General features: G+C 47.8%; 1 protein-coding gene across 1 annotated transcript in view; it reads left to right on the top strand.

Annotated features, from left to right (window-relative positions):
- Nucleotides 1-27024, top strand: part of nid1a (nidogen 1a) — a 129007-nt gene that overhangs the window by 35538 nt on the left and 66445 nt on the right. The window contains exons 9-12 of the mRNA XM_068020734.1: nt 9316-9459; nt 14432-14560; nt 17682-17825; nt 25310-25432. Of these exons, the coding sequence (XP_067876835.1) occupies nt 9316-9459; nt 14432-14560; nt 17682-17825; nt 25310-25432 (540 nt within the window). The remainder of the gene's footprint in view (nt 1-9315; nt 9460-14431; nt 14561-17681; nt 17826-25309; nt 25433-27024) is intronic.

Here is a 27024-nt window from a genome sequence, read left to right as displayed (position 1 = left end):
AACTTCTTTGGTCTGAGTCTAACCTTGCTGCACACCAGGGAGTGGTCGGTGTCGCAGTCCGCACTGTGGAAGCTGCGTGTGATTTGAACACTGTTTAAGGCGGCTCGCCTTGTGACAATGAGGTCTAGCTGGTGCCAACGACGTGATCTTGGGTGCCTCCATGAAACCTGGTGACAGGGTTTAGTGTGAAAGAACGAGTTGGTGATGCAGAGGTTATGATAGGTACACAACTCAAGCAGTCTCTGCCCGTTCTCATTCATCCTTCCAACGCCATAGCGCCCAAGGCAGGAGGGCCATGAGTCATGGTCGGCCCCAACCCTGGCATTAAAGTCCCCCAGCAGGAATAGGTGTTCGGTGTTGGGGATGCTGCTAATGATGTTATGGAGTTGTTCATAGAACTGGTCTTTAGCTTCAGGTGCGGAACAGAGTGTTGGAGCATAGATGCTGAGTAGGTGTACTGGACCAGAGGTGGTGAGCAGTCGGATGGACAGTATGCGTTCCGAGCCATTTGAGGGAGGCTCTATCATGCTGAGCAAGGAGTTTCTGATGGCGAAGCCCACTCCATGCTGTCTTGGTTCTTCAGGATCCCTGCCCTGCCAGAAGAAGGTGTAGTCGCTTAATCTATCTATATCCCTTTACAGACTCTTTGTATCCTCCTCACAACTTGCTTTCCTACCTAGCTTTGGATTGTCAGTAAATTTGGCTACAATAAACTCTGTTCCTTCATCTAAGTCATTGATATAGATTGTAAATAGTTGAGGCCCCAGCACTGATCCCTCTGGCACCCCACTAGTTACAGTTTGCTAACCTGAAAACAACCCATTTATCCCAAATCTTATCATCACGCTGTAGGTGGCAGAAATGGCGGAGGATGCCACTACCAAATGCATCTTCCCCTCCCTTCCCCTGTCAGCATTCCGAAGGGATCATTCCCTCCGCGACCCCTTGGTCCACTCCTCCATTACCCCCACCACCTCGTCCCCGTCCCAGGGCACCTTCCCCTGTAATCGCCGGAGGTGTAATACCTGCCCATTTACCTCCTCTCTCCTCACTATCCCAGGTCCCAAACACTCCTTTCAGGTGAAGCAGCGATTTACTTGTACTTCTTTCAATGTAGTATACTGTACTCGCTGCTCACAATGTGGTCTCCTCTACACTGGGGAGACCAAGCGCAGACTGGGTGACCGCATTGCGGAACATCTCCGCTCAGTCCAAAAGCAGGACCCTGAGCTTCCGGTTGCTTGCCATTTCAACACTCCCCCCTGCTCACATCTCTGTCCTGGGATTGCTGCAGTGTTCCAGTGAACATCAACGCAAGCTCGAGGAACAGCATCTCATCTACCGATTAGGCACACTACAGCCTGCCGGACTGAACACTGAGTTCAATAATTTCAGAGCATGACGGGCCCCCCATTTTACTTTTATTTTTAGTTATTTTTTCTTTTTTACATTTTTTATATTTTTTTTGTATGTTTATTTCATTGCATCTTAGTTTGTTCAGTTTGCTTACCCACTTTTTTTTTCATGTTTGTACTTGCTACTGTTCAATCTTCAGTCCGTTCACATCCTATCTGTACTAATGCTTTGTCTTTCAACACACCATTAAAATAGTGTTTGCCTTTGCTCCATGACCTTCTGGTCAGCTATTCTGTGACCTTGTCCTATCTACACCTTCTCCTTTGTTATCTCTTGCCCCACCCCCGCTTTACTCTAATATTTGCCAGTTCCGAAGAAGGGTCACTGACCTGAAACGTTAACTCTGCTTCTCTTTCCACAGATGCTGCCAGACCTGCTGAGTATTTCCAGCATTTCTTGTTTTTATTTCAAAACAGCACCAAGTTGACATTCCAGGAAGTGCAAAGGAAATCAATTTTCTTCAATACAGGAGTGAGTTGCCTCACAACCCTGCCATTCCATTTTACATATAATGTACAGTTTACAACTGGGAGCGCTCTGACGACGTCGGGACACCGGGTGTGTTGTCAGGAGTCACTTTGTTTTTTAAAAGGGGTATCAGCAGTCTGACACACTTGAAGTTTTATAGTTAACACGTAGATTTAATGCATTCCTCCAGCTGATCTGATCCTCACAGTCTGTTTGTTGAAGAATAATGGTAAACTCAAAACTCTTTAAAATGCTCTGTTTTACCATACATTAACGGGCTTCCAGCTCGAGCTTCGATTATTCAGTGGTAGAAGATAATGCAAGTAATGAATATTCAAAGTGTTGTAATTTCCTATTGTTGAACTGTTAATGCTGTTGGGGTGTTTCCATCTCAGCTGATGTTTGTGCTTTGGTGGTTCTGGTTTAACAGAGTTTATCGAGTATTTATATTGATAGGGAAGAGTGGGCCTCCCAACAATGCTTTTTTTACCCCAAAAATATAATTTATTCATAAAAATCTGTAAAATAAAATACAAAACAGTTCCAAGTTGATATTCCAAAAAGTGCAAAAGAAATCAGTTCTCTTCAATACAGTACGTCAGTTGCCTCACAAACCTTCCATTCCCTTTTACATGCAATGTACATTTGCATTACACAGCAAAATGATATTTTGGTCCATACAGCCCAAGGAATTTTACACAGGTTCCAGCCCTTCAGTTCACAATGGCGGGAGGACCTTACGCAGTGGTCTTTCCCCATTGAGCCTTTACAGCGGCTGCTCCAAGCTTTAGTGCATCCCTCAGCACGCAGTCCTGGACCTTGGAATGTGCCAGTCTGTTACACTCGGTCGTGGACAACTCTTTGCGCTGGAAGACCAAAAAGTTTCGGGCAGATCAAAGAGCGTCTTTCACCGAATTAGATTAGATTAGATTAGATTAGAGATACAGCACTGAAACAGGCCCTTTGGCCCACCGAGTGTGCCGAACATCAACCACCCATTTATACTAATCCTACACTAATCCCATATTCCCAACAAACATCCCCACCTGTCCCTATATTTCCCTACCACCTACCTATACTGGTGACAATTTATAACGGCCAATTTACCTGTCAACCTGCAAGTCTTTTGGCTTGTGGGAGGAAACCGGAGTACCCGGAGAAAACCCACGCAGACACAGGGAGAACTTGCAAACTCCACACAGGCAGTACCCGGAATCGAACCCAGGTCCCTGGAGCTGTGAGGCTGCGGTGCTAACCACTGCGCCACTGTGCCGCCCTGAATTGATAGTCCTCCAGCAGCAGTTGATGTTTATCTCGGTGTGCGTCCCTGGGAACAGCCTGTAGAGCACAGACTCCTGTGTTACAGAGCTGCTTGGGATGAACCTCGACAAAAACCACTGCATCTCTTTCCACACCTGCTTTGCAAAGACACATTCCAGAAGGATGTGGGCAACAGTCTCTTCCCCACCGCAGCCACCTCGAGGACAGCGTGCGGAGGTGGTGAGACTCCAGGCGTGCAGGAAGGATCTGACAGGGAGGGCTCTTCTCACCGCTGACAATTCTGACAATGAGGCATTCTGCCAAATGACTTTGGCAGTCTGCTCGGGGAACCATCCGACAGGATCCACCATCTCCTTTTGCCGCAGGGCTTTGAGGATATTCCGTGCAGACCACTGCCTGATGGATTTGTGGTCAAAGGTCTTTTTCTGCACAAAGTTTCTCACAAAGGATAGGTGGTATGGCACGGTCCAACTGGATGGAGCGTTCCGCGGCAATGTGACCAGGCCCATCCTTCGCAACACCGGGGACAAAGAGAAACTCAGTGACACTTGGAGTTTGCGTACTGGGGCTCTACACACAGCTTGATGCAGCCACACACAAAGGTGGTCATCGGGATGAGGGCGACGTTGGGAACATTTTCCCCCCCTTTATCCAGAGGTTTGAATGCATGTCCCTGCAGACATGGTCCATTTTCGATCTCCAGATAAAGTGGAAGGTGGCTTGGGTGACCATCACGGTGCAGGAGTGGGGTATGGGCCAGACCTGCGCCACGTACAGCAGCAGCGTGATTGCAATGGAGAGAGATTGCTGCTCCCAAATGCTCAGTTTGTATTACCTTGGCTATACAATGTGTAGGAGACAACCTCTGTCAGCATTGTTCAGTGGGTAGCACTCTCACCTCTGAGTCACAAAGTTATGGGTTCGAGTCTCACTCCAGAAACTTGAGCACCAAATCCAGGCTGACACTCCCAGTGCAGTAGTGAGGGAGTGCTGCACTCTCAGAGGTGCTGCTTTTCAGATGAGAGTTAAATGCAGGCTCTGTTTGCCCTCTTAGTGCCTTGGGATCTATTACATTCATCTGTTTCAAAGAAGAACAGGGTATTTCTCCATGGTGTCCTAGCCAATATTTTTTCCTCTACCAATGCCACTATTGGCTGCTGCGTTTCCTACATAACAACATTGTCAGCACTTCAGAAGTACTTAATTGGCTATAAAACGTTTGGGATGTCCTGAGGTTGTGAGAGGTACAATATAGATGCATCCTTCTTTTGTAGGATAAAGTGTCAGAATGTGGAACAAAATTTGCTTTTAAAACAATAATTTTAATTGCTCCATTTTATTTTTCCATTAAATCAACTCATGCAGCGTGCTGTTTCTCTTCTGTTCCATTAACCGCTGTGGGCTTCACTTCTGCATAAGACAAGCTCGCTTTCCAAGCTCTGAGCAGCCTTTTCTTATTCCTCAGCATGTTTCCTATCAAGCTTGTAAACTTTGTAACAGGCATTTGTAGGTTGAGTCATTAAGGGGCCCAGGGTGGGATTTCCTGCATAGTTCCCTGAGGGGAGATGGCTTTTCTGGTCATAGTCATTGAGGAAAAGGAAGTTTTTTGTAAAAAAAAAAGCAAAACATTGAGAACAATTAGATCAGAATTTTGGTTACTCTAAGTTATAGCTTTGCCAGTAAATTACAGGGGCTGAAAAAGAATGTAGTAAAGCAGCCCAATTATTTGTGGAAAACCCACAGATATTTCTTCGGCTGCTTGTTCATTCACATCTTGGTGGGGAATAGAACTGTTTGGCTGAATTTCAATAAATCGAACAGCTGAAGAAGGTTGATGCTGTCTGAAAGCAGTTAGTAAAGGAAGCATTGAAATGGTCCTGTATTTCTGTAATTGATGTGTGTGCTGTTGTTGACTCTCTCAGTCCAACCTGAGATTCAACAGCAAGTTTGAAGTTTCCGGGCTTGAACATGATTGTAACAACTGGAATTACAATTCATATTGCTGAAGGTTTGTATTGGGTCTGCTGTCAAAATCTGAGCTTCCTGCACAACTGTGCGTGACCGTAGTATTAATGGAGTAGGTGATGTGGGGCAGAAGAATACAACATATCATTTTAGAGTACCACAAATTGCTTATTGGCGTTAAGCCAACAAGATATCTAAAATCCTGTTTTCCTGTAGTTCTTTAATCATTGTCCTGTGTTTCAGCTTGATGTAGTTGGAAATGCTCTCACTTTGAGTAAGCAGCTTGTAGGTTCCAGCTACATTCAGGACTTGAGCTCAAAATCTAGACTAATAGTTCAGTACACCGTCCGTCAAGGGAGTGCTGCATTGTCAGAGGTACTGACCCAGGAAACCACAGACCACATTCATTGTGCATAAAGTTATGAAAGTCATTATTAAAGAATAGATCGTGGAGCATCTGGATAGAAATAAAATAACAAAAGGTCATCAATATGAGCTCTTGAAGGGGTGGTCTTGTCAATCTAACTGACTGGTTTTATTTGAAGATGTGACAGAGGAACTTGATAGGGATAAGGCGGTGCTGTAGTGTAGTTAGATTTCAGTAATGCCTTTGATAAAGTTCCTTCGGAGAGGCTAACACTGAAAATAAAAAGAACGGGTATCAGTGGAATTATTTTAGCATGGCTACATAATTGGTTTGGTTGATAGAACCTAGAGGATGGGAACAGTGATTCTCAGTAGGCTGGCAGATTAATTCTCTACTTATTCCTAGAGGAATATGGCACATGATGCTTATTAATTATTGGCAGACAAACTGGAGTTCATCTAAAACTAAAATTAAACACTCATTCCACCCAGATTTTCCAGTAACTGATTTAGCAACATGTCTGATTTGTAAGGCATTTTGTTTCAAAGATGCTGTTATATTTTTAGGTTTTGACATCCAATGTATTTCTTCAGCATCAAAGAGCACTCTTGGAAGTCAGCCATCACTCCCAGGAGTGTATTTTAGCCATCTGATATTTAGTTAATTACAGTGAGGCTCAGGGCTGAACACAAACCCTGGTAACTATACTGGATACATCATGTATCACCATTTTGTTACCGACTGGTGGAAAGGGGCATGGTTGGTTCCCAATGTTCGCCTCCCAACTAACTGCAATCATGTTTTGTTAAGATGCTGCATTAGCCACTGAGTGTCTTTAGGGTCAGATTAACAGACAAATGACTGGTTTTTCTTGTAGGTTTTAAAAAAAACTTTTGTTGTATAAGACCCAAAATATTTACAACCTCACCCATGCACACTTTCACTTGCACACATACACAAGAATAGATAAATAGCAAGAAAAAGGGTAAATAGTTTAAAGTTCAAAGTGAGGTAGGTAGTCATGATTTATGGTAAACCTGTTGAATTTCCTCAAGAAGGCAGTCTGTTTTAAAGGTTCAGGCCTGGGTGTTTGTAGTCTTGAACTTATTGAGGCGGTATAGATTTTCTGGTGGTTAAAACTTCAGACTGGAGCTGGTGGTCACTTTAAGTTCTCTGCTGCAGCAAGTTGAAGGGTAGAATTAGCAGCAGGTCTTTTTTCTTGCTTGGCTGGATCTCTTTCACAGTCCATGGCTGGACTGCTTTCTGTAGGTGTTAGCTTGATCTCCCCCTCTCCAGAGAGTTATCTTTTTTAAGGTTAAAAAATCATCACATTAGAGTTTCTGTTAAGAGACACATAGCCCACTCCCCTGGTGTGACCACATAATGGACCAGGATGGGGAGACCATGGCTATTGATTGCTGTCTGAATGGGGACCATTCTGTTAACACGGTGCTATTTCACACCTGTTCAATTTTGGTTTGGGCTGTGAGTCCCTCTGTCTCCAGAATCTTTTGTTAGTTCATTCATGTCGATAAGAGTCATTAATATGCAATGGTGTTCTTTACAATTTCAAATGTGCTCTCCCCAGTGCTATTTCAGATGAGGTTAACGAGTTCCATTCTTGTGGTTAGGTTTGTTGTTTTCCAGTACGGGGGAGGGGTGGGGGTGGGTGGGGGGGTCGAGTCACGTCACGTCACATGACCACTACTCCATTTTGGCTGGTACAAGTGTCCATGTTCTTGTGGTTTTGTTAAATAGTTAACTTCTTAATTCATAATTTTTCCATTTCATTGTTTATTTCATCACAGCTCCATCCGTGCATGACAATATTGTTTCCTTGACTTCAGAAAGCTGTAGAACAGGCACAGTCAGGTTCAAACTACTAACTATGAACAAGGTTTACTAAACAAGGTTTTAAGTAAGCAGTAGTAGAGAGAAATTGAGTCACTACATCACCACTTGTTCTCTTGAGCTCTCAAACCTTCAGAAGGATTGTTGACTTGAAGCAAGTCAGTCTGAGTTATATATTCAAAATCCTTTGACGGTAGATTGGAATAAAATAAATTTAAAATGTATCACAAGTAGCTCCCACAAACAGCAAAGAGATAATGACCTGTGATGTTGGTTGAGGGATAAATATTTGTCTGGACACCAGGCAGATCTTCCCCTGCTCCTCTTCAAATAATACCTTGGAATCTATTACAATCAGCTGAGAGGGCAGACGGTGCCTTGGTTTAATGTCTAACCTGAAAGACAGCCAGTCCGACTGTGCCAGCAGTCCCTTAGTCCTGCCTGGATTTTATGCTCAAGTCCCTGGAGTGGAGCTTGAACACAAGACCTTTTGACTCGAGATGAGAGTGTTACCAAAACCCGTGTGTGAGATTTGTTCCAAAAATATACTTTATGAATAAAATTTGTAAAAGTATATTAAAAATTGTTCAAATTTGGCATGATATAAAGTGCAATATAGGTCAGCTTCTTTCAATACAGCAGATGAGGTGCCCACACTCTTTTCATTTGTTTGTGAGATGTGGGCGTTGTTGACTAGGCCAGCATTTATTCCCCATTCATAATTGCCCCTGAACTGAGTGGCTTGCTAGGCCATTTCAGAGGGCATTTTAAGAGTCAACCACATTGCTGTGGATGTGGTGTCACATGTAGGCCAGACCAGGTAAGGACAGCAGATTTCCTTCCCTAAAGGACATTAGTGAACCAGATGGGTTTTTACAACAATCGACAATGGTTTCATAGTCGCCATTAGACTAGCTTTTAATTTCAGATTTACAGGTTATTGCCATTATGGGTTATATTTACGATATATATTTACATTTCTTGTGAAACATTCTGTGGTGCATACAGCCCGAGACGGTTTCCAGCCCCTCGGTATACTATGGTGGGAGAGCCTTGGACAGTGGCCTTTCCCCATTGAGCCTTTGTGGCAGCTGTCCCAAGCTTTAGTGTGTCCCTCAGCACATGTGAGACGGTGCCTGACTTCCGTGCATTGGAGAGTTGGTTCAAGTTCTTGCTGCCAAAGACATCATGCCACTTTTGCATCCATGTGCCCCCAAAAACATTTTGCATTAAAGTGGAAGTACAGTATAATTGTAGTCAGTCTCTGCTGGTTTTTCCTTTTGGTTCTAAATTTGGAAATCAAACATTTATTTGCTCAGGTACTTTGGAGAACTGCTGGGAGACTCTATCAGTTCATATTCTAGAGCTAGAAATCACAGGGTAATCTGCATTCTGCGATCTGACTTTTTTATTAAAATGTTTGATTGAATGTAGAGATCTCTGCGCTTCTCCAATTCGCACTTCTTGAGCACCCTGATTTTAATTGCTTCACAATTGGCAGCCGTGCCTTCAGCTGCCTAGACCCAAAGCTCTGGAATTCCCTCCTTAAACTTCTCCACCTCCCTCTACTCCTTTAAGATGCTCTTTAAAATCTACCTCTTTAGCCACGCTTTTGTTCATCTGTCTAATATCTCCTTATGTGGCTCAGTGTCAAAATGTGTCTGATAATCCTCCAAAACACCTTGGAATGTTTTACTACATTAAAGGCACTATATGAATACAGGTTGTTATTGATTGGAAGAGCACAGCTGAATGGTGGTTATTCCAGATCAATTATCATGAAAGCAATAAATGTAAAAATCTGTTGGAAGGGCATTTAACCTGTGCAAGTTGTTCAGCTTAAGTGAAATAAGCAGCACAATAATACATTTTGTTCTTTCTCTGTGGAATGGGTAGAAGATCAAGACAACAGTGATGCATGTGGGCATTAATTTAAAATAAAATTCTATTACTCTCCTGTTTTCTAGATGAGTCGAGTTCGATGAACCAAAACCCATGCTACACTGGAACCCATGGATGTGATACCAACGCTGCATGCCGTCCAGGGCAGGGGAATCAGTTCACTTGTGAATGTTCCGCTGGCTTTTATGGCAATGGCCAGACTTGCTATGGTAGGACAGCGACTAGTGGTAAAACAGACAGCGGTTTACTTCCAAATTACAGCTTTTGCTCATCTCTGAAGCTGGGTAGAAACAGAGTTAATGCCCATCCCTCATCTACTGACCATGTTGGGAGCCATACTGAATGCTGCTGGCCATCGTGCATTGAATTTACAGCACAGGAACAGACCATTTGGTCCAACTGGTTTGCACCAGTGTTTATGCTCCTCACGAGCCTCCTCTCACCCTACTTCATCTCACCGTATCATCATACCCTTCTATTCCTTTCTCTCTAATGTACTTATCTAGCTTCCCCTTAAATGCATTTATGCTATTCATCTCTACTACTCCTTGTGGTAGCGAGTTTCATGTTGTTACCACTCTGTGGGTAAATCAGCAAGGAGTCCTCCTTCCAATCTCTACTCAGTAGTGTCCACTGAACAGTGAGTTTGTGGACATTGTACCAGTGCAGTCATGAGAATCTTGTCCCTTTCTGGGATCATGCACAAAGGAACGTTTAAACGAGCCTCCATCCCGTAAGAGAGTTTTGGGAGCAGGCACAGTTCCAGGGGAGCTGGAAGCCCTATGGTAGCTCAACCAAGAACTTCTCTGAACAATTTGAGAACCTGCAACAATGAATAAAGAATACTACAGCTCCTTACTATACTCGGGCACTAGATGTTCAGCTCCCTCCTCAACACTTATTTACCCAGAGACTAGTGAGAATGTGGAACTTCCTACACAAGAAGTAGTTGAGGTAAATAGAGTAGATACATTTAAGGGGAAGGTAGATAGATACATGAGGGATGGGAGGAGGCTCGTGTAGATCATAAACACTGGCATGGGTCAGTTGGGTAGAATGGCTTGTTTCTGTGCTGCACATTCTATGTAATGCATTGGTAGCTCCCAGACTCCTGTAGCCCACTTGTTTTGTGTTGAGGTCTGGCCTGTTGTATTTAACGTGCAGACACTGGCTTGCTCCAGGACTGAAATACAAATGACGGATAAATGAAATGCGAAAGGGTGGAATTTTAGCCTGAAGGAGTTCTAGAATCTGAAACAGGTGTGAGGTTTCTGACTCTCTCGTTATTTGTAACAACTGTCCACACAAGCTCAGACCAGAATATATCGGCAGACATCATTATCAAGATAGCATGAGGACTGTATGGAGTTGTGGGGGAGGGGAATCTGTTCAGTTCCTTCTGTTCAAACACAGTCATAGAGATATAATCATTACTGCACAGAAGACCACTATTTGGTGCATCAAGTCCATACTGGCTCTCGATAAAAAATTCCAGTCAGTCCCATTCCTCCGCCTCATCCCCGTAACCCTGCAAGTTTATTTCCCTCAAGTGCCTATCAAATTTCCTTTTGAAATTATTCATCATATTCGGATCCATCATCCTCCTAGGCAGCGAATTGCAGGTCATTACCACTTGCTGCGTAAAAAACTGTTCTGTCTTACATCCCCCCGGTAAGTAAAAGAAAAAAGTAGTGATTTGCAGTCATGTGTTTAAAGGGAAGCTAGATAAACAAATGAGAGAGAAAGGAATAGAAGGATTTGCTGATAAGGTGGGAGGAGGTTCATGTGGTGCATAAAAACCAGTTTGGACCAGTTGGGTTATCTGGCCTCTTTCTGTAATAAAAGCAAAATACTGCAGATGCTGGAAATCTGAAATAAAAACAGAAAGTGCTGGAAATACTCAGCAGGTCAGGCACCTGGCCTCTTTCTGTGCTGCACATTAAACAACAACAGCTTGCATTTACATAGCACCTTTAATGAAGTGAAACATCCCATGGTGCTTCACAGGAGTGTTATAAGATTTGACACTGATACACAGAAGAAGATATCAGGCTTGGTCAGAGGTAGATTTTAAGGAGCGACTTAAAGGAGAAGAGAGAGAAGACAGATTTAGGGGAGGAATTCCAGAGCTTAACGCCTTGACAACTGAAGGCACAGCTGCCAATAGTGGAATGATGAGTATCGGGGATGCTCAACAGACCAGTATTGAATGAACACAGATATCTCAGAGGGTTGTAGGGCTGGAAGAGGTTACGGAGATAGGGCGGGGTGAGGCCATAATGTATTTGAAAACCAGGATGAACGTTACTTAACTGGGAGCCAATGTAGGTCAGTGAACGCACAGGTGATGGGTGAATGGGACTTGGTACGAGTAAGATCATAAGATCATGAGAAATAGGAGCAGGAGTCGGCCATTTGGCCCCTCGAGCCTGCTCCACCATTCAATAAGATCATGGCTGATCTGATTGGTCCTTAACTCCACTTTCCTGCCTCCCCATAACCCTTGACTCCTTTGTAGATCAAAAATCTGTCGAACTCAGACTTGAATATATTCAGTGACCCAGCCTCCACTTCTCACTGGGGTAGAGAATTCCAAAAACTAACAGACATCTGAGAGAAGAAATTTCTCCTCATCTCTGTCTTAAATGTTAGACCCCTTAATTTGAAACTGTGCCCCCTAGTTCTAGATTCCCCCACGAGGGGAAACATCCTCTCAGCATCTACCCTGTCAAGCCCCCTCAGAATCTTATATGTTTCAATAAGATCACCTCTCAATCTTCTAAACTCCAATGAGTATAGGCCCAACCTGCTCAATCATTCTTCATAAAACAACCTTTTCATCCCTGGAATCAACCTAATGAACCTTCTCTGAATTGCTTCCAATGCAAGTAAGAATATGAACGGCAGAGTTTTGAATGATTTCTGGAGGGTAGAACTCAGGAGGCCAGGCAGGAGTGCATTGGAATAGTCAAGTCTAGAGGTAACAGCGGCATTGGTGAGGCTTTCAGCAGCAGATGAGCTGAGACAGGGCAAACTCTGTTGCTGAGGTGAAAATAGGTGGTCTTGATGGTCATGGCGTGGATATATTGTCAGAAGTTTAGTTCTGGGACATATCTGACACCAGGGTTGTGAACAATCTGGTTCAGCCTCAGTCACCTGCCAGGGTGAGGGATGGCTTAGGGGAAGGAGTTTGTCCCAGGAACTGAACACAATGGCTTTGGTCTTCCCAATATTGAGTTGAAGGAAATTTCTTCTTCTCCAGTACTGGATGTCAGATAAGTAGTCTGATAATTTAGAGGTAGTGAAGGGGTCCCGAGGGGTGGTGGTGAGATAAAGCTGGGTGTCACAGCCTACATCTGGAAACTAACATTCTGTTTTCGGATGATGTTGGTAAGAAATAGGAGGGGGCCAAGAAAAGTTCCTTAGGGATAACAGTGCAGGAGCAGGGAGAGAAGCCATTGTGGGTGATTCTTTGTCAATGAGGGGATAGATAAGAATGGAACCAGCTGTGTACAGTCCCACCCAGCTGAATGATAGTGGAGCGGTGTTGGAGGAGGATGGTGTGGTCAACCATGTCAAAGGCTGCAGACAGGTTGAGAAGGACGAGGAGGAATAGTTCACCTCTGTCACAGTCACATGGGATGTCATTTATGACTTTGATGAGAGCCGTTTTGGTCTTGTGGCGGGGTAAAACCTGATTGGAGTGATTCAGCCATGGAGTTCCAGCAAAGATGGGCAGTAAAGTTTAAGGACTTTGGAGAGGAAAGGGACTTTGGAGATGGGGTGGTAGTTTGCAAGGACGGAGGGTATAAGGGTTTTATTTTGAGGTGAGGGGTGAGAATAGCAGATTTAAAGGAGACGGGGGAACAATATCTGAAGAGAGAGAACTGTTAATATCAGCTAACACTGGAAGGAGGAAGGGAAGTTGGATGGTCAGCAGTTTCATGGGAATAGGGTCGAGGGAGCAGGAGGTGGGTCTCAAGGACAAGGTGAGCTTGGAGAGGACGTGAGGGTAGATAGGAGAGTAACTGGAGAAAGATGTGAGCTCAGGGCTAGGGCAGGGAGAATCTTAGAGGAGATTTGGCTCTGTAGGCTAGGGGAAGGGAGGAAAGCGACAGAAGCAGCTGACCAGATGGTATAATTCAATGTAACACTGTCTTGGATTTGTTTTATTCAGTTTTTAAAGTATGTATATCTAACTTATGCTGAACAGAATGGGCATGTTAAATGTAGAGTGGCCAAATGAGAGGTGTCTCCTGAACAATATGATTCTATCTTGTTTGCCAATTACGGAGCTAAAACTGCCGAGCTTGGGAGTGGTTTAGATGAGGAGTGATATCTGATGCAGAGCAGCCTAGAGAAATCCTTAATGGGAGGCGTTTAAATTATGATGTTTCCCCATTTGTCACGTGGTTAACAGAAAAATATTTCATTGATTTCAGATGGACTTGTTTGTTGTGTCCAGGTTTCAGATTTGAATTTCAGCGCTTTGAAAGCAAAGTTGTAATCTGTACCCTCTTAATGCAAACTGATGCCACGTATTATTGTTGAACAGATTAGGGATAGAAGGGAGTCTGCGAGGCTATGGTTTGGTGAAGATAAACTCCTCAGAGCGGAGGATGTAAAATAAAAACTTTGCTAGCTTTGTTTCTGTATTTCACTCCCCAAAAGATGTCTGCTCTGTTGAATGAATTGATGCCCACTTCTGGATAACAAACTGCATTTTTATGGCACTTTAACCACAGAAGAAAGTCCCCAATTTTAATCACTGCACCGCTGGCGACTGAGCTTTCAGTACCTAGGCCGTAAGCTCTGGAGTTCCCTCCCTAAACCTCCCTACCTCTCGCCTCTAACTCACTGCTTAAAATCTAGATCAATGACCTATCTGTCCTAATATCTCTTTATCAAATATCCCAGTATCAAATGTTGTCTGATAATCAATCCTGTGAAGTGCCTTGAGACATCTTACTAAGTTAAAGGTGCTATAACATTGCACGTTGTTACTATAGGTGGAGAGTCCACAACTCAAGGTTTTAAGTAAGGCAAGAAATAAATCGACTGGCCTGAACTATTAGTGGGTGAAAATATATCTCTTTTTTTAAAAATGTTGATCAGTTAAAAAGGAACTGTGCTCCTTGGTTCCTGCTAGATACACTTTTTTATCCTGTTGTTCCCCTACAGATGTTGATGAATGCAGAGACAATCCTTCTGTTTGTGGAAATTATGCTGTCTGTAACAATCAGCCAGGAACCTTCCGATGTGAATGTTTCGTGGGCTATCAATTTGCAGAGGACGGTCGAACCTGCGTGGGTAAGTTCTACTTGTTCAATACAATGTCTTCTTTATATTTATAGTTTGACAATTTATTTAGAAAATGCTTTTGGATTTCAAAAAAATGTAAGCAATAGAAATCATAGAGTGCACAAGGCCATTTGATCCGTCATGTCTGGGCTGGCTCTTTGAAAGAGCTATTTAATTTGTCCCACTCCCTTGTTCATTCGCCATAAGCCCGACATTTCTTTGCCTTTTCAAGTATTTATCCAATTCCCTTTTGAAATTTGCTGTTGAATCTGCTTCCAGCACAATTTCAGGCAGTGCATTCCAGATTATCATAACTCGCTTCATTAAAAAAAATTCTCCTCATCTCCCCTCTGGTTCGTTTGCCAGTTACCTCAAATCTCTGTCCTCTGGTTACCAACCCTCTTGCCACTAGACACTTTATCCAAATCTACTGTTTCAAAACCCTTGTTGGTTGTGTTGCGATTCTGCTCCCCATAACTTTACAGAATTGTATGGGATCTCTCTATTCGTGGAATGAGGAATCAGTTTTCAAAGTAAGTAGACTGGAACTCATGGTTCCAGTACACTAAAAGACCCATCAACTCTCTCTCCTTATTCATAACTTCTTGCTGCATTCTTTATCCTTTTCCTCTCCAGCGATGCATTTATACTCAGTCCCCTTCTATTACCTTCCCTGATTACTTATTCAATTGCTCTACTAACCTTTAGTTGAACAATTGCACCTGCTTTTCCTTCACTCCTAACTTAGGAACTGTCATTACTCAGAGTACTCAAGCTAGAGATAGTAACCAAAACTACAATTTATAGAAAGCATCCTAGAGTGTTCAGAGAACTGTTCAGAGAATTTAAAATTGGGGACACAGTCTCAGGATAAGGGATCAGCCATTTAGGACTGAGATGAGGAGAAATTTCTTCACTCAGGGTTGTGAATCTTTGGAATTCTCTCCGTCAGAGAGCTGTGGATGCATTAGGGAATCAAGGGATATGGGCATTGGGCGGGAAAGTGGAGTTGATGTCGAAGATTAGCCAGTAGAGACCGTTCTTTGAATTGCTTTCCAAAATTCACATTTTTGCCCCAGAGTTAGACAAGGGACCAGAGCTTTAAGCATGAGCTAAATGAAATAAACATGCACGAAGCGCTGGTTTTACACTAATCGCCGCTCCATACACGTGTCTGGCAGGTATGGCAGCAGCTTATGATTCATCCTGTTCATTCACCACATACCTATGTGACTAAATGCACAGCAGTGAAACAGTTTGCCCCGCAATTGGCAACTGAAACCCGAGTGAGCAGGTGCTGAGACTTGGGATGTCACCTGAAAAAAACAATTTCACCATGATAAAATAATTCAGTTCTTTTAAAAACAAACATTGAATATACTGTTTTGAGATTCTAATAGGTTAAAACAGGAAATTGATAACAAGTGAAAAACAAAGGGAATACTGAGACTGGAACTGAGCATGGGAAAGAATGAATTTTCCTTCTCTTCCACCACCCACCTCAATCTCCGTCTCCCCCCTCCCAGCCTCGCTGGCCTTGCTCCTCTCCCCCCAAACTCGACCTTGCCCCCCCTTCTCCACCTGGTTCTCCCTCCACACTACACCTGCCCTGCCCCTCTCTTGCCCCACCCAACCTACCTCCCCTTGCCCTCCACCCGCTTCTTCCCCTCCACCCGCCCCTTCCTCCCTGCCCCGCCTCTCCCTGCCCCACCCCGCCTCTTCCCCTTCCCTGCCCCTGCCCCTCCCCTCCCCTCCCCTCCCCACCCCCTGCCTCTTCACCCTCTCTCTCACCCCACCCTCCCCAGCCTGTAACCTCCCTAAAAAGGAACACTGGCTTTTTGGTACCCATTCCTAACCCTTTGAGGGTTAGCTGAGTTAGTTTACTGTGCACAGACAGGTAATTGAAGCTGGATTCACCTCATCTGTCTATCTCTGGTTTTGCACCAATCACCTAAACTATCAGCGCGATGTAAACACGGTGTAACTGGACAGAGAGGTTGCACTTTTTCCTTAAAGTAGCAGAGGAATACTGGCCAATTATTTTTGTTGTTTCATTCGACAGTTTTGGGTTTTGGACTGAGGGACATAAACAGAAAAGTCATCTAAAATACTGAAGTTATTGAGTGATCGCAGTTACATGATATAGCAGCGACAAACGTTGGGCGTTTGAATATTAAACTAATAAAACTTGTTAACTGCCTGTTTGTATTAAGATGAGTCCACCATGTAGATTGGGCCAATGTTCAAATATAAACATGCCAGATTCTGAAGTAAAGTCTGCCCACTGCCCCCTGACCTCCCCGCCCCCGTCCCCTGACTTCCTGTCTTAACCTCTTCAGTATCCTATGGTCAGATTAAAACAGATTCCGCCCCCCCCACTCCCAAACCCTTTTTTTCAACGCTCATTGTTCCAGCTTTGATTTAAACGTAAAACTATGTTTCAAAACAAAACTTGCATTGAAAAAGAACAAAGACAGGAATTTGGTTTACTCGTAACTATTAAGACCTTAAGAGGACCTTGTTTTTACAATGTACTGGTCCAAAACATGTTACAAGCAATCTGGTGTTCACAGTCACTTTCATAACTTACTACCAAACCTTTAACTCCATCGGGGAAAGGTTTTATGCTGTTTTACTAATTTTACTAAAGTTTAAACCAGGATAAAGGGGTTTCACTGCAGATCCCTCCGTGGCCTCACCCCTTCCCTATTTCTATAACCTCGTCCTACCCTACAATCCTCTGAGATATCTGCACTCCTCCCATTCTGTCCTCTTGTGTTCTTGATTCCCACTGCTCCACCGTTGGCAGCTACACATTCAGCTGCCTAGACCCCAAGTTTTGTCATACCCTCCGCCTCTCTACCCGCCTCCTTTAAGTCGATCCATTTTGACAAAGCTATTGGTCACTTGTCCTGATATCTCCTTAGGTGTCCCAGTGTCAACACTTTTTGACATCACTCCTGTGAAGCACCTTGAGACGTTTTGCTATGTTAAAGGCACTATATAAATGCAAACTGTTGTTGCCTCCTTTGTCATTGTGAAAGTTGATGAGCAGAAAAAAAATCCCCTCTCCTTAATTATTAACGAAATGTTACTAACCTGCAAACATTGCTTGTTTTAAATCTTATAGCTGTTCAGCGTCCCAACAATCCTTGCCAAACTGGAACCCACAACTGCGATTCGCCCGACCGTGCTCGCTGTATTTACACTGGTGGCTCGGACTTCATGTGTGTCTGTTTAGCCGGTTTCTCCGGGGATGGGAAATCTTGTGGCGGTATGTAACATCCTAATTTCAGTAAAGTAGTTGTCAATTTCTTCCTGGAATATGTGCATAAATCAAAGGTGTGGGTGGGTGGAGGAGGGCCAGGTACTTTTACACTGTCAGTCTGGAAATTGTGCAGGCCAGAATGTTTTCAGACATCTGCAGATCCCACTGCTGCAGGCGCATTTGAGAGAGGCCAAAACCACTTCTCGCACAACCTTTCTGGAGCCACTAAAGGGTTTTATAAGAGGCAATAATGTAATAATGTATTGCATTACTAAGCACAAAGCAGTTAAACCAAATGAAATAAAAACAAAGTATCAGAAATGCTCAACAGATCTGACAGCAACTGTGGTGCAAGAAACAGGTCTATGACCTAGAGGCCTGCTTTAGGTAAGGAAAAAGAACCCGTCCCGAACCCGACCGAACCACAGCAGGCCCAAGCCTGACCCTGCCCGAGTCCCTCCGATCTTGCCCTGAGTCCGGCCCAACCCGAATCCGCCACTAGTCGGCCCGACCCGACCATCCCTTTACTTACGTTCCTGACATCGAACCTGCAAGAAGCTGCAGCGCATGCACGAGACGTCATAGTGACGTCACTCACTCACCGCACAGACTCAGTTTCGTCCCAAACTCCCAGCTCAGGTAAGTTTTTTTTTCTATTTTTAATACTTACCAGCAGAGCACTTACTGTTTGTGTCCGACCCGACCCGACCCAACTCGATCTGGACTCGGCCCGAACGCAACCCAACCCAACCCGACCCAACTCGATCTGCACTCGGCCCGACTCGACCCAATTCAATCTGGACTCGGCCCGACACAACCCAACTCGATCTGGACTCGGCCCGACCCAACCCAACCCGACCCAACTCGATCTGGGCTCGGCCCGAACCCAACCCGACCCGACCCGACCCAACTCGATCTGGGCTCGGCCCGAACCCAACCCAACCCGACCCGACCCAACTCGATCTGGTCTCGGCCCGAACCCAACCCGACCCGACCCAACTCGATCAGGACCCGGCCCGAACCCAACCCGACCCGACCCAACTCGATCTGCACTCGGCCCGAACCCAACCCGACCCGACCCAACTCTATCTGGACTCGGCCCGAACCCAACCCGACCCGACACGACCCAACTCGATCTGCACTCGGCCCGACTCGACCCAATTCAATCTGGACTCGGCCCGACACAACCCAACTCGATCAGGACTCGGCCCGACCCAACCCAACCTGACCCAACTCGATCTGGACTCGGCCCGACCCAACCCAACCCGACCCAACTCGATCAGGACTCGGCCCGAACCCAACCCGACCCGACCCGACCCAACTCGATCTGGGCTCGGCCCGAACCCAACCCGACCCGACCCAACTCGATCTGGGCTCGGCCCGAACCCAACCCGACCCGACCCAACTCGATCTGGGCTCGGCCCGAACCCAACCCGACCCGACCCAACTCGATCAGGACCCGGCCCGAACCCAACCCGACCCGACCCAACTCGATCTGGACTCGGCCCGACTCGACCCAATTCAATCTGGACTCGGCCCGACCCGACCCAACTCGATCTGGACTCGGCCCGACCCGACCCAACTCGATCTGGACTTGGCCCGACCCGACCCAACACGATATGGACTCGGCCCGACCCGACCTGACCCAACTCGATCAGGACTCAGCCCGACCCGATCCAACTCGATCTGCACTCGGCCCGACCCAACACGACCCGACCCAACTCGATCAGGACTCGGCCCGACCCAACCCGACCCGATCCAACTCGATCTGCACTCGGCCTGACCCAACCCGACCCGACCCAACTCGATCAGGACTCGGCCCGAAGCCAACCCGACCTGACCCAACTCGATCTGCACTCGGCCCGACCCAACCCGACCTGACCCAACTCGATCAGGACTCGGCCCGAACCCAACCCGACCCGACCCAACTCGACCTGGGCTCGGCCCGACCCGACCCGACCTGACCCAACTCGATCAGGACTCGGCCCGACCCGACCCGACCTGACCCAACTCGATCAGGACTTGGCCCGACCCGATCCAACTTGATCTGCACTCGGCCCGATCCAACCCGACCCGACCCAACTCGATCAGGACTCGGCCCGGCCCGACCCGACCCGACCCAACTCGATCAGGACTCGGCCCGACCCGACCAGACCCAACTCGATCAGGACTCGGCCCGACCTGATCCAACTCGATCAGGACTCGGCCCGACCCGACCCGACCCGATCCAACTCGATCTGCACTCGGCCCGACCCGACCCGACCCAACTCAATCAGGACTCGGCCCGACCCGATCCAACTCGATCTGTACTCGGCCCGACCCGACCCGACCCGACCCAACTCGATCTGGACTTGGCCCGACCCGACCCAACTCGCTCAGGACTCGCCCGGCCCGACCCGACCTGACCCAACTCGATCTGGACTCGCCCGGCCCGACCCGACCTGACCCAACTCGATCTGGACTCGCCCGGCCCGACACGACCTGACCCAACTCGATCTGGACTCGCCCGGCCTGACCCAACTCGATCAGGACTCGGCCCGACCTGATCCAACTCGATCTGCACTCGGCCCGACCCAACCCGACCCGATCCAACTCGATCTGCACTCGGCCCGACCCGACCTGACCCAACTCGATCTGGACTCGCCCGGCCCGACCCGACCTGACCCAACTCGATCAGGACTCGGCCCGACCTGATCCAACTCGATCTGCACTCGGCCCGACCCAACTCGATCTGCACTCGGTCCGACCCAACTCGATCTGCACTCGGCCCGACCCAACTCGATCTGCACTCGGCCCGACCCAACTCGATCTGCACTCGGCCCGACCCAACTCGATCTGGACTGGGCCCGACCCAACCCGACCTGACCCAACTCGATCAGGACTCGGCCCGACCCGACCCAACTCGATCTGTACTCGGCCCGACCCGACCCAACTCGATCTGGACTCGCCCGGCCCGACCCGACCTGACCCAACTCGATCAGGACTCGCCCGGCCCGACCCGACCTGACCCAACTCGATCAGGACTCGCCCGGCCCGACCCGACCTGACCCAACTCGATCTGGACTCGCCCGGCCCAACACGACCTGACCCAACTCGATCTGGACTCGCCCGGCCCGACCCGACCTGACCCAACTCGATCAGGACTCGGCCCGACCTGATGCAACTCGATCTGCACTCGGCCCGACCCAACTCGATCCGGACTCAGTGCCACCCGACCTGACCCAACTCGATCTGGACTTGGCCCGACCCAACCCGACCTGACCCAACTCGATCTGGACTCAGCCCGACCCAACTCGATCTGGACTCGGCCCGACCCAACTCGATCTGGACATGGCCCGACCCGACCTGACCCAACTCGATCTGGACTCAGCCCGACCCAACTCGATCTGGACTCGGTCCAACCCAACTCGATCTGGACACAGCGCCACCCGACCTGACCCAACTCGATCTGGACTCGGCCCAACCCAACTCGATCTGGACTCAGTGCCACCCGACCTGACCCAACGCGATCAGGACTCAGCCCGACCCGATCCAACTCGATCTGCACTCGGCCCAACCCAACACGACCCGACCCAACTCGATCAGGACTCGGCCCGACCCAACCCGACCCGATCCAACTCGATCTGCACTCGGCCCGACCCAACCCGACCCGACCCAACTCGATCAGGACTCGGCCCGAACCCAACCCGACCTGATCCAACTCGATCTGCACTCGGCCCGACCCAACCCGACCTGACCCAACTCGATCAGGACTCGGCCCGAACCCAACCCGACCCGACCCAACTCGACCTGGGCTCGGCCCGACCCAACCCGACCTGACCCAACTCGATCAGGACTCGGCCCGAACCCAACCCGACCTGACCCAACTCGATCTGCACTCGGCCCGACCCAACCCGACCTGACCCAACTCGATCAGGACTCGGCCCGAACCCAACCCGACCCGACCCATCTCGACCTGGGCTCGGTCCGACCCGACCCGACCTGACCCAACTCGATCAGGACTCGGCCCGACCCGACCCGACCTGACCCAACTCGATCAGGACTTGGCCCGACCCGATCCAACTTGATCTGCACTCGGCCCGACCCAACCCGACCCGACCCAACTCGATCAGGACTCGGCCCGGCCCGGCCCGACCCGACCCGACCCAACTCGATCAGGACTCGGCCCGACCTGATCCAACTCGATCAGGACTCGGCCCGACCCGACCCGACCCGATCCAACTCGATCTGCACTCGGCCCGACCCGACCCGACCCGACCCAACTCAATCAGGACTCGGCCCGACCCGATCCAACTCGATCTGTACTCGGCCCGACCCGACCCGACCCGACCCAACTCGATCTGGACTTGGCCCGACCCGACCCAACTCGATCTGGACTCGCCCGGCCCGACCCGACCTGACCCAACTCGCTCAGGACTCGCCCGGCCCGACCCGACCTGACCCAACTCGATCTGGACTCGCCCGGCCCGACACGACCTGACCCAACTCGATCTGGACTCGCCCGGCCAGACCCGACCTGACCCAACTCGATCAGGACTCGGCCCGACCTGATCCAACTCGATCTGCACTCGGCCCGACCTGACCCGACTCGATCTGGACTCAGTGCCACCCGACCTGACCCAACTCGATCTGGACTCGGCCCGACCCAACTCGATCTGGACTCAGCGCCACCCGACCTGACCCAACTCGATCTGGACTCGATGCCACCCGACCCGACCCAACTCGATCTGGACTCGGCCCGACCCGACCCAACTCGATCTGGACTCAGCCCGACCCGACCCAACTCGATCTGGACTCAGCCCGACCTGACCCGAACTGACCCAACTCGATCTGGACTCAGTGCCACCCGACCTGACCCAACTCGATCTGGACTCAGTGCCACCCGACCTGACCCAACGCGATCTGGACTCAGCCCGACCTGACCCAACTCGATCTGGACTCGGCCCGACCCGACCCAACTCGATCTGGATTCAGCCCGACCCAACCCAAACCGACCCAACTCGATCTGGACTCGGCCCGACCTGACCCAACTCGATCTGGACTCAGTGCCACCGACCTGACCCAACTCGATCTGGACTCGGCCCGACCCGACCCAACTCGATCTGGACTCTGTGCCACCCGACCTGACCCAACTCGATCTGGACACTGTGCCACCCGACCTGACCCAACTCGATCTGGACTCGGCCCGACCCGACCCAACTCGATCTGGACTCAGCCCGACCCGACCCAACTCGATCTGTACTCAGCCCGACCCAACTCGATCTGGACTCAGTGCCCCCCGACCTGACCCAACTCGATCTGGACTCGGCCCGACCCAACTCGATCTGGACTCAGCGCCACCCGACCTGACCCAACTCGATCTGGACTCAGCGCCACCCGACCTGACCCAACTCGATCTGGACTCGGCCCGACCCAACTCGATCTGGACTCAGTGCCACCCGACCTGACCCAACGCAATCTGGACTCGGCCCGACCTGACCCAACCTGACCCAACTCGATCTGGACTCGGCCCGACCCGACCCAACTCGATCTGGATTCAGCCCGACCCAACCCGAACCGACCCAACTCGATCTGGACCCGGCCCAACCTGACCCAACTCGATCTGGACTCAGTGCCACCCGACCTGACCCAACTCGATCTGGACTCGGCCCGACCCGACCCAACTCGATCTGGACTCAGCCCGACCCGACCCGAACCGACCCAACTCGATCTGGACTCGGCCTGACCTGACCCAACCCGATCTGGACTCGGCCCGACCCGACCCAACTCGATCTGGACTCAGCCCGACCCGACCCGAACCGACCCAACTCGATCTGGACTCGGCCCGACCTGACCCAACTCGATCTGGACTCGGCCCGACCCGACCCAACTCGATCTGGACTCAGCCCGACCCGACCCGAACCGACCCAACTCGATCTGGACTCGGCCCGACCCGACCCAACTCGATCTGGACTCAGCCCGACCCGACCCGAAACGACCCAACTCGATCTGGACTCGGCCTGACCTGACCCAACTCGATCTGGACTCAGTGCCACCCGACCTGACCCAACTCGATCTGGACTCAGCGCAACCCGACCCCAGCCCGAAAGCTGGCCCTGGAAGATGGGCCTGACCCGTTCCGACCCAACACACGATGATAGAAATTTAACAGTTTATAAGTATGTACAGAGGCAAGGAAAAGGAGGGTCCAGGTGGAGGAAAGAACAAAAGGGAAGGTCTGTGATAGGTGGAAGGCAGGAGAGATTAAACGACAAAAAGGATTTTGTGTATATATATATATATATATATAGGGGATGGTAATGGGACAAGTAAACAAATAGGGGTGCAGTGAAACTGAATTGTATTACAGGAAGGAAGACTGTCATGAAGAATTTCAGTTACGTGAGGAGACCAGAAAAACTGGAATTAGAGCAGAGAAATTTAAGAGAAAATTATGAGTGGTTTTTGTAGAGTAAATAAGTAGAAACTGTTTCCACCAGCAGCAGAGTCTGTAATCAGAGAACACAGATTGAAGGTAATCAGTGAAAGAACATGATTTGTGTTTAGACAGCAAATGGTTATAATCTGCAATGCTCTACCTGAGAGGGCGGTGGAAGCAGATTCAATAGTAACTTTCAAAAGGGAATTGGGAAAATACTTGGAAAGGAAACATTTGGAGGGCTATGGGGAAAGAGCAGGGAGGCAGTACCAGTTGGATAGATTTACCAAAGAGCCAGTGCAGGAAGTCTGGACCGAATGGCCACCGTCTCTGCTGTATTAATCTGTGAAGAGCTCAAGAGAGCTGGAATTGTGTTCCATCCTTCTGAAAAGTTGTCATGTGGGATTTCTTCAGGCAAACAGCCAAGAGTAGTCTTGTTATAACTGAATGAATGAAATTATTGCCAGGCAATTTTTGAAAAGCAATGTTCTGTGATACACTCCTGCTGTATTTTGCTAATTGAAGCTATTCTACGTATATGGAAACTGAAATGTGTAGGTTTGAAGGGAAAAGGGCCCATTCTTGTTGAGATAATATTGATTGTTTTGAAAAAAGGGATAAATTATGCAGACTAGTCTAGGTTTGTATTGCCTTGGGTACGATTAAGGGATGATCTAATTGGTTGCTTAAGAAGATTAAAGGCCTTGATAGGGTAAATAGAGAGAAACTATTTCCTCTGATGGTATGAGAGTCGAGAGCAAGGGGGCATAACCTTAAAATTAGAGATAGGCCACTGGTGATGTTAGGAAACACTTCTTTGCACAAAGGATTGTGAAAATGTGGAATTCTCTCCCAAAAAGCTGCTGAGGCTGGCGGGGGCGGGGGTAGGGGGTGGGCATCAGTGGAATATGTCATCAATGAGATTATGAGAATGAAAATGAGTTTTGTTAGGCAGGGTTATGGAACTAAGGTGAGTAGATGGAGTTAAGTTACAGATTAGCCATGATCTAAGTGAACGGCTGACTCATGTTTCCATGTCTTCATTTACACAAAACGATTTTCCTTTTTCAAGATCTTGATGAATGCCAGTCAACCCGATGCCATCCATATGCTCAGTGCTACAACACACCTGGATCATTCAGTTGCCACTGTGCCCCTGGCTATCAAGGTGATGGGTTCCAATGTACACCTACAGGTAAGGAGCTGATTTCACCTGCCTCAAAATTCAGTTAAAGTTACCTGTTCATATAGCAATGCTGTAAATTTCTGAAGTTATTGATCCACATTGGTAAATTGTGTACCGTGTGTGATATTGTATATTATTTGTTTTTTGTTGCATATAAACTTTTAGAATCTTGGAATTTTACAGCTCATAGCCAGCTCTCGGAATAATTTCCCACTTTGTTCCTTTCCCCATACCCATTTAAATTTTTTTCCTGAAATGTTCACCCATTTAAAAGTAATCCTCATCCTGTATCTCCACGGTTTCTGATAGTGAATTCCATCCTGGAGAGCACAAAGGTTAAGTTGAGATGTAATGTGTGTGCTTTCTGTCTTTTTTTCCAAAAGAAAGTTTTCATTTTACTGAACTTCAAATGAATAATGTCTGAAATGACAGTGGGAGGTTAACACTGTTAATTCAGCAGCTTGGCATAGTTATGTGACTTTCGTTGTAACTTTGCTGTTTAGAAGAGGTTTGTTCTAAGTCACAGCTCAGTTCATTTCCTACTGTGCACAGCAGTCTTCTACGGTTAACATGCCAAGTACTCCAGCAACAGGATTATCATACGCTTGAGCTTCTGGAATCCTGCATTGTCAGAGTAGAATCATACAGCGCAGAAGGAGGCCATTCGGCCCATTGTGCCTGTGCCAATACTTCTGAAAGAACTATCCAGTTAGTCCAACTCTCCAGCTCTTTCACCATAGCCTAGCAAAATTTTCCCCTTTCAAGTTTATATCTAATTCCCTTGTAAAAGTTATTATTGAATCATCTTCCAATACCCTTTCAGATGTGCATTCCAAATCATCGTAACTCACTGCTTTAAAAAAAATTCTAATTTCCCCTTTGGCTGTTTTGCCAATTACTTTAAATCTGGTTACCGACCCTTCTTCCATTGGAAACAGTTTCTCCTTATTTACCCCATCAAAAGGATATAGATATTTGCAGTCACTCAACCCAAGTCTTGGAAACTCCTTGGATTCAATATATTTGTAAATTACTGTGTTTTGAACTATTGAAAGGCAGTTTAAGTTGTTTGTCCCAACTGCCTAATTCCCGGTACACCCGGTGCATCAACTGGCATCAATCATCTTCTTTCCACTAATTTGCAGCTTGTTAAACCCTTAAATTTCAGTTTGTACATTACCCGACAAACTGGATTCAGTTTCTACAGAGTCAAAGAAAGAAGGGGCTTGTATTTCTGTAGAGCCTTTCACAACCAAAGCGCTTTACAACCAGTTTTTGAAATATAATTGCTGTTATGATGTTGGAAACGCAGCAGCCAATTTGAGCACAGCATGATCCCAAAACCAGCAATGTGACGTTGACCAGATAATGGGGTTTTGATATCCACCTGAGTGACAGATGGAGCCTCAATTTAACTTCTCATCTGAAAGATAGGACCTCCGACAGTGCAGCACTCTCTCAGTACTGACCCTCCGACAGTGCAGCACTCTCTCAGTACTGACCCTCCGACAGTGCAGCACTCTCTCAGTACTGACCCTCTGACAGTGCAGCACTCTCTCAGTACTGACCCTCTGACAGTGCAGCACTCTCTCAGTACTGAC

This window comes from Heterodontus francisci, chromosome 3, assembly GCF_036365525.1.
Source record: "Heterodontus francisci isolate sHetFra1 chromosome 3, sHetFra1.hap1, whole genome shotgun sequence".
Lineage (NCBI taxonomy): Eukaryota > Metazoa > Chordata > Chondrichthyes > Heterodontiformes > Heterodontidae > Heterodontus > Heterodontus francisci.
Note: the sequence above shows the minus strand (reverse complement) of the source record. Positions and strands in the feature narration are given on the sequence as shown.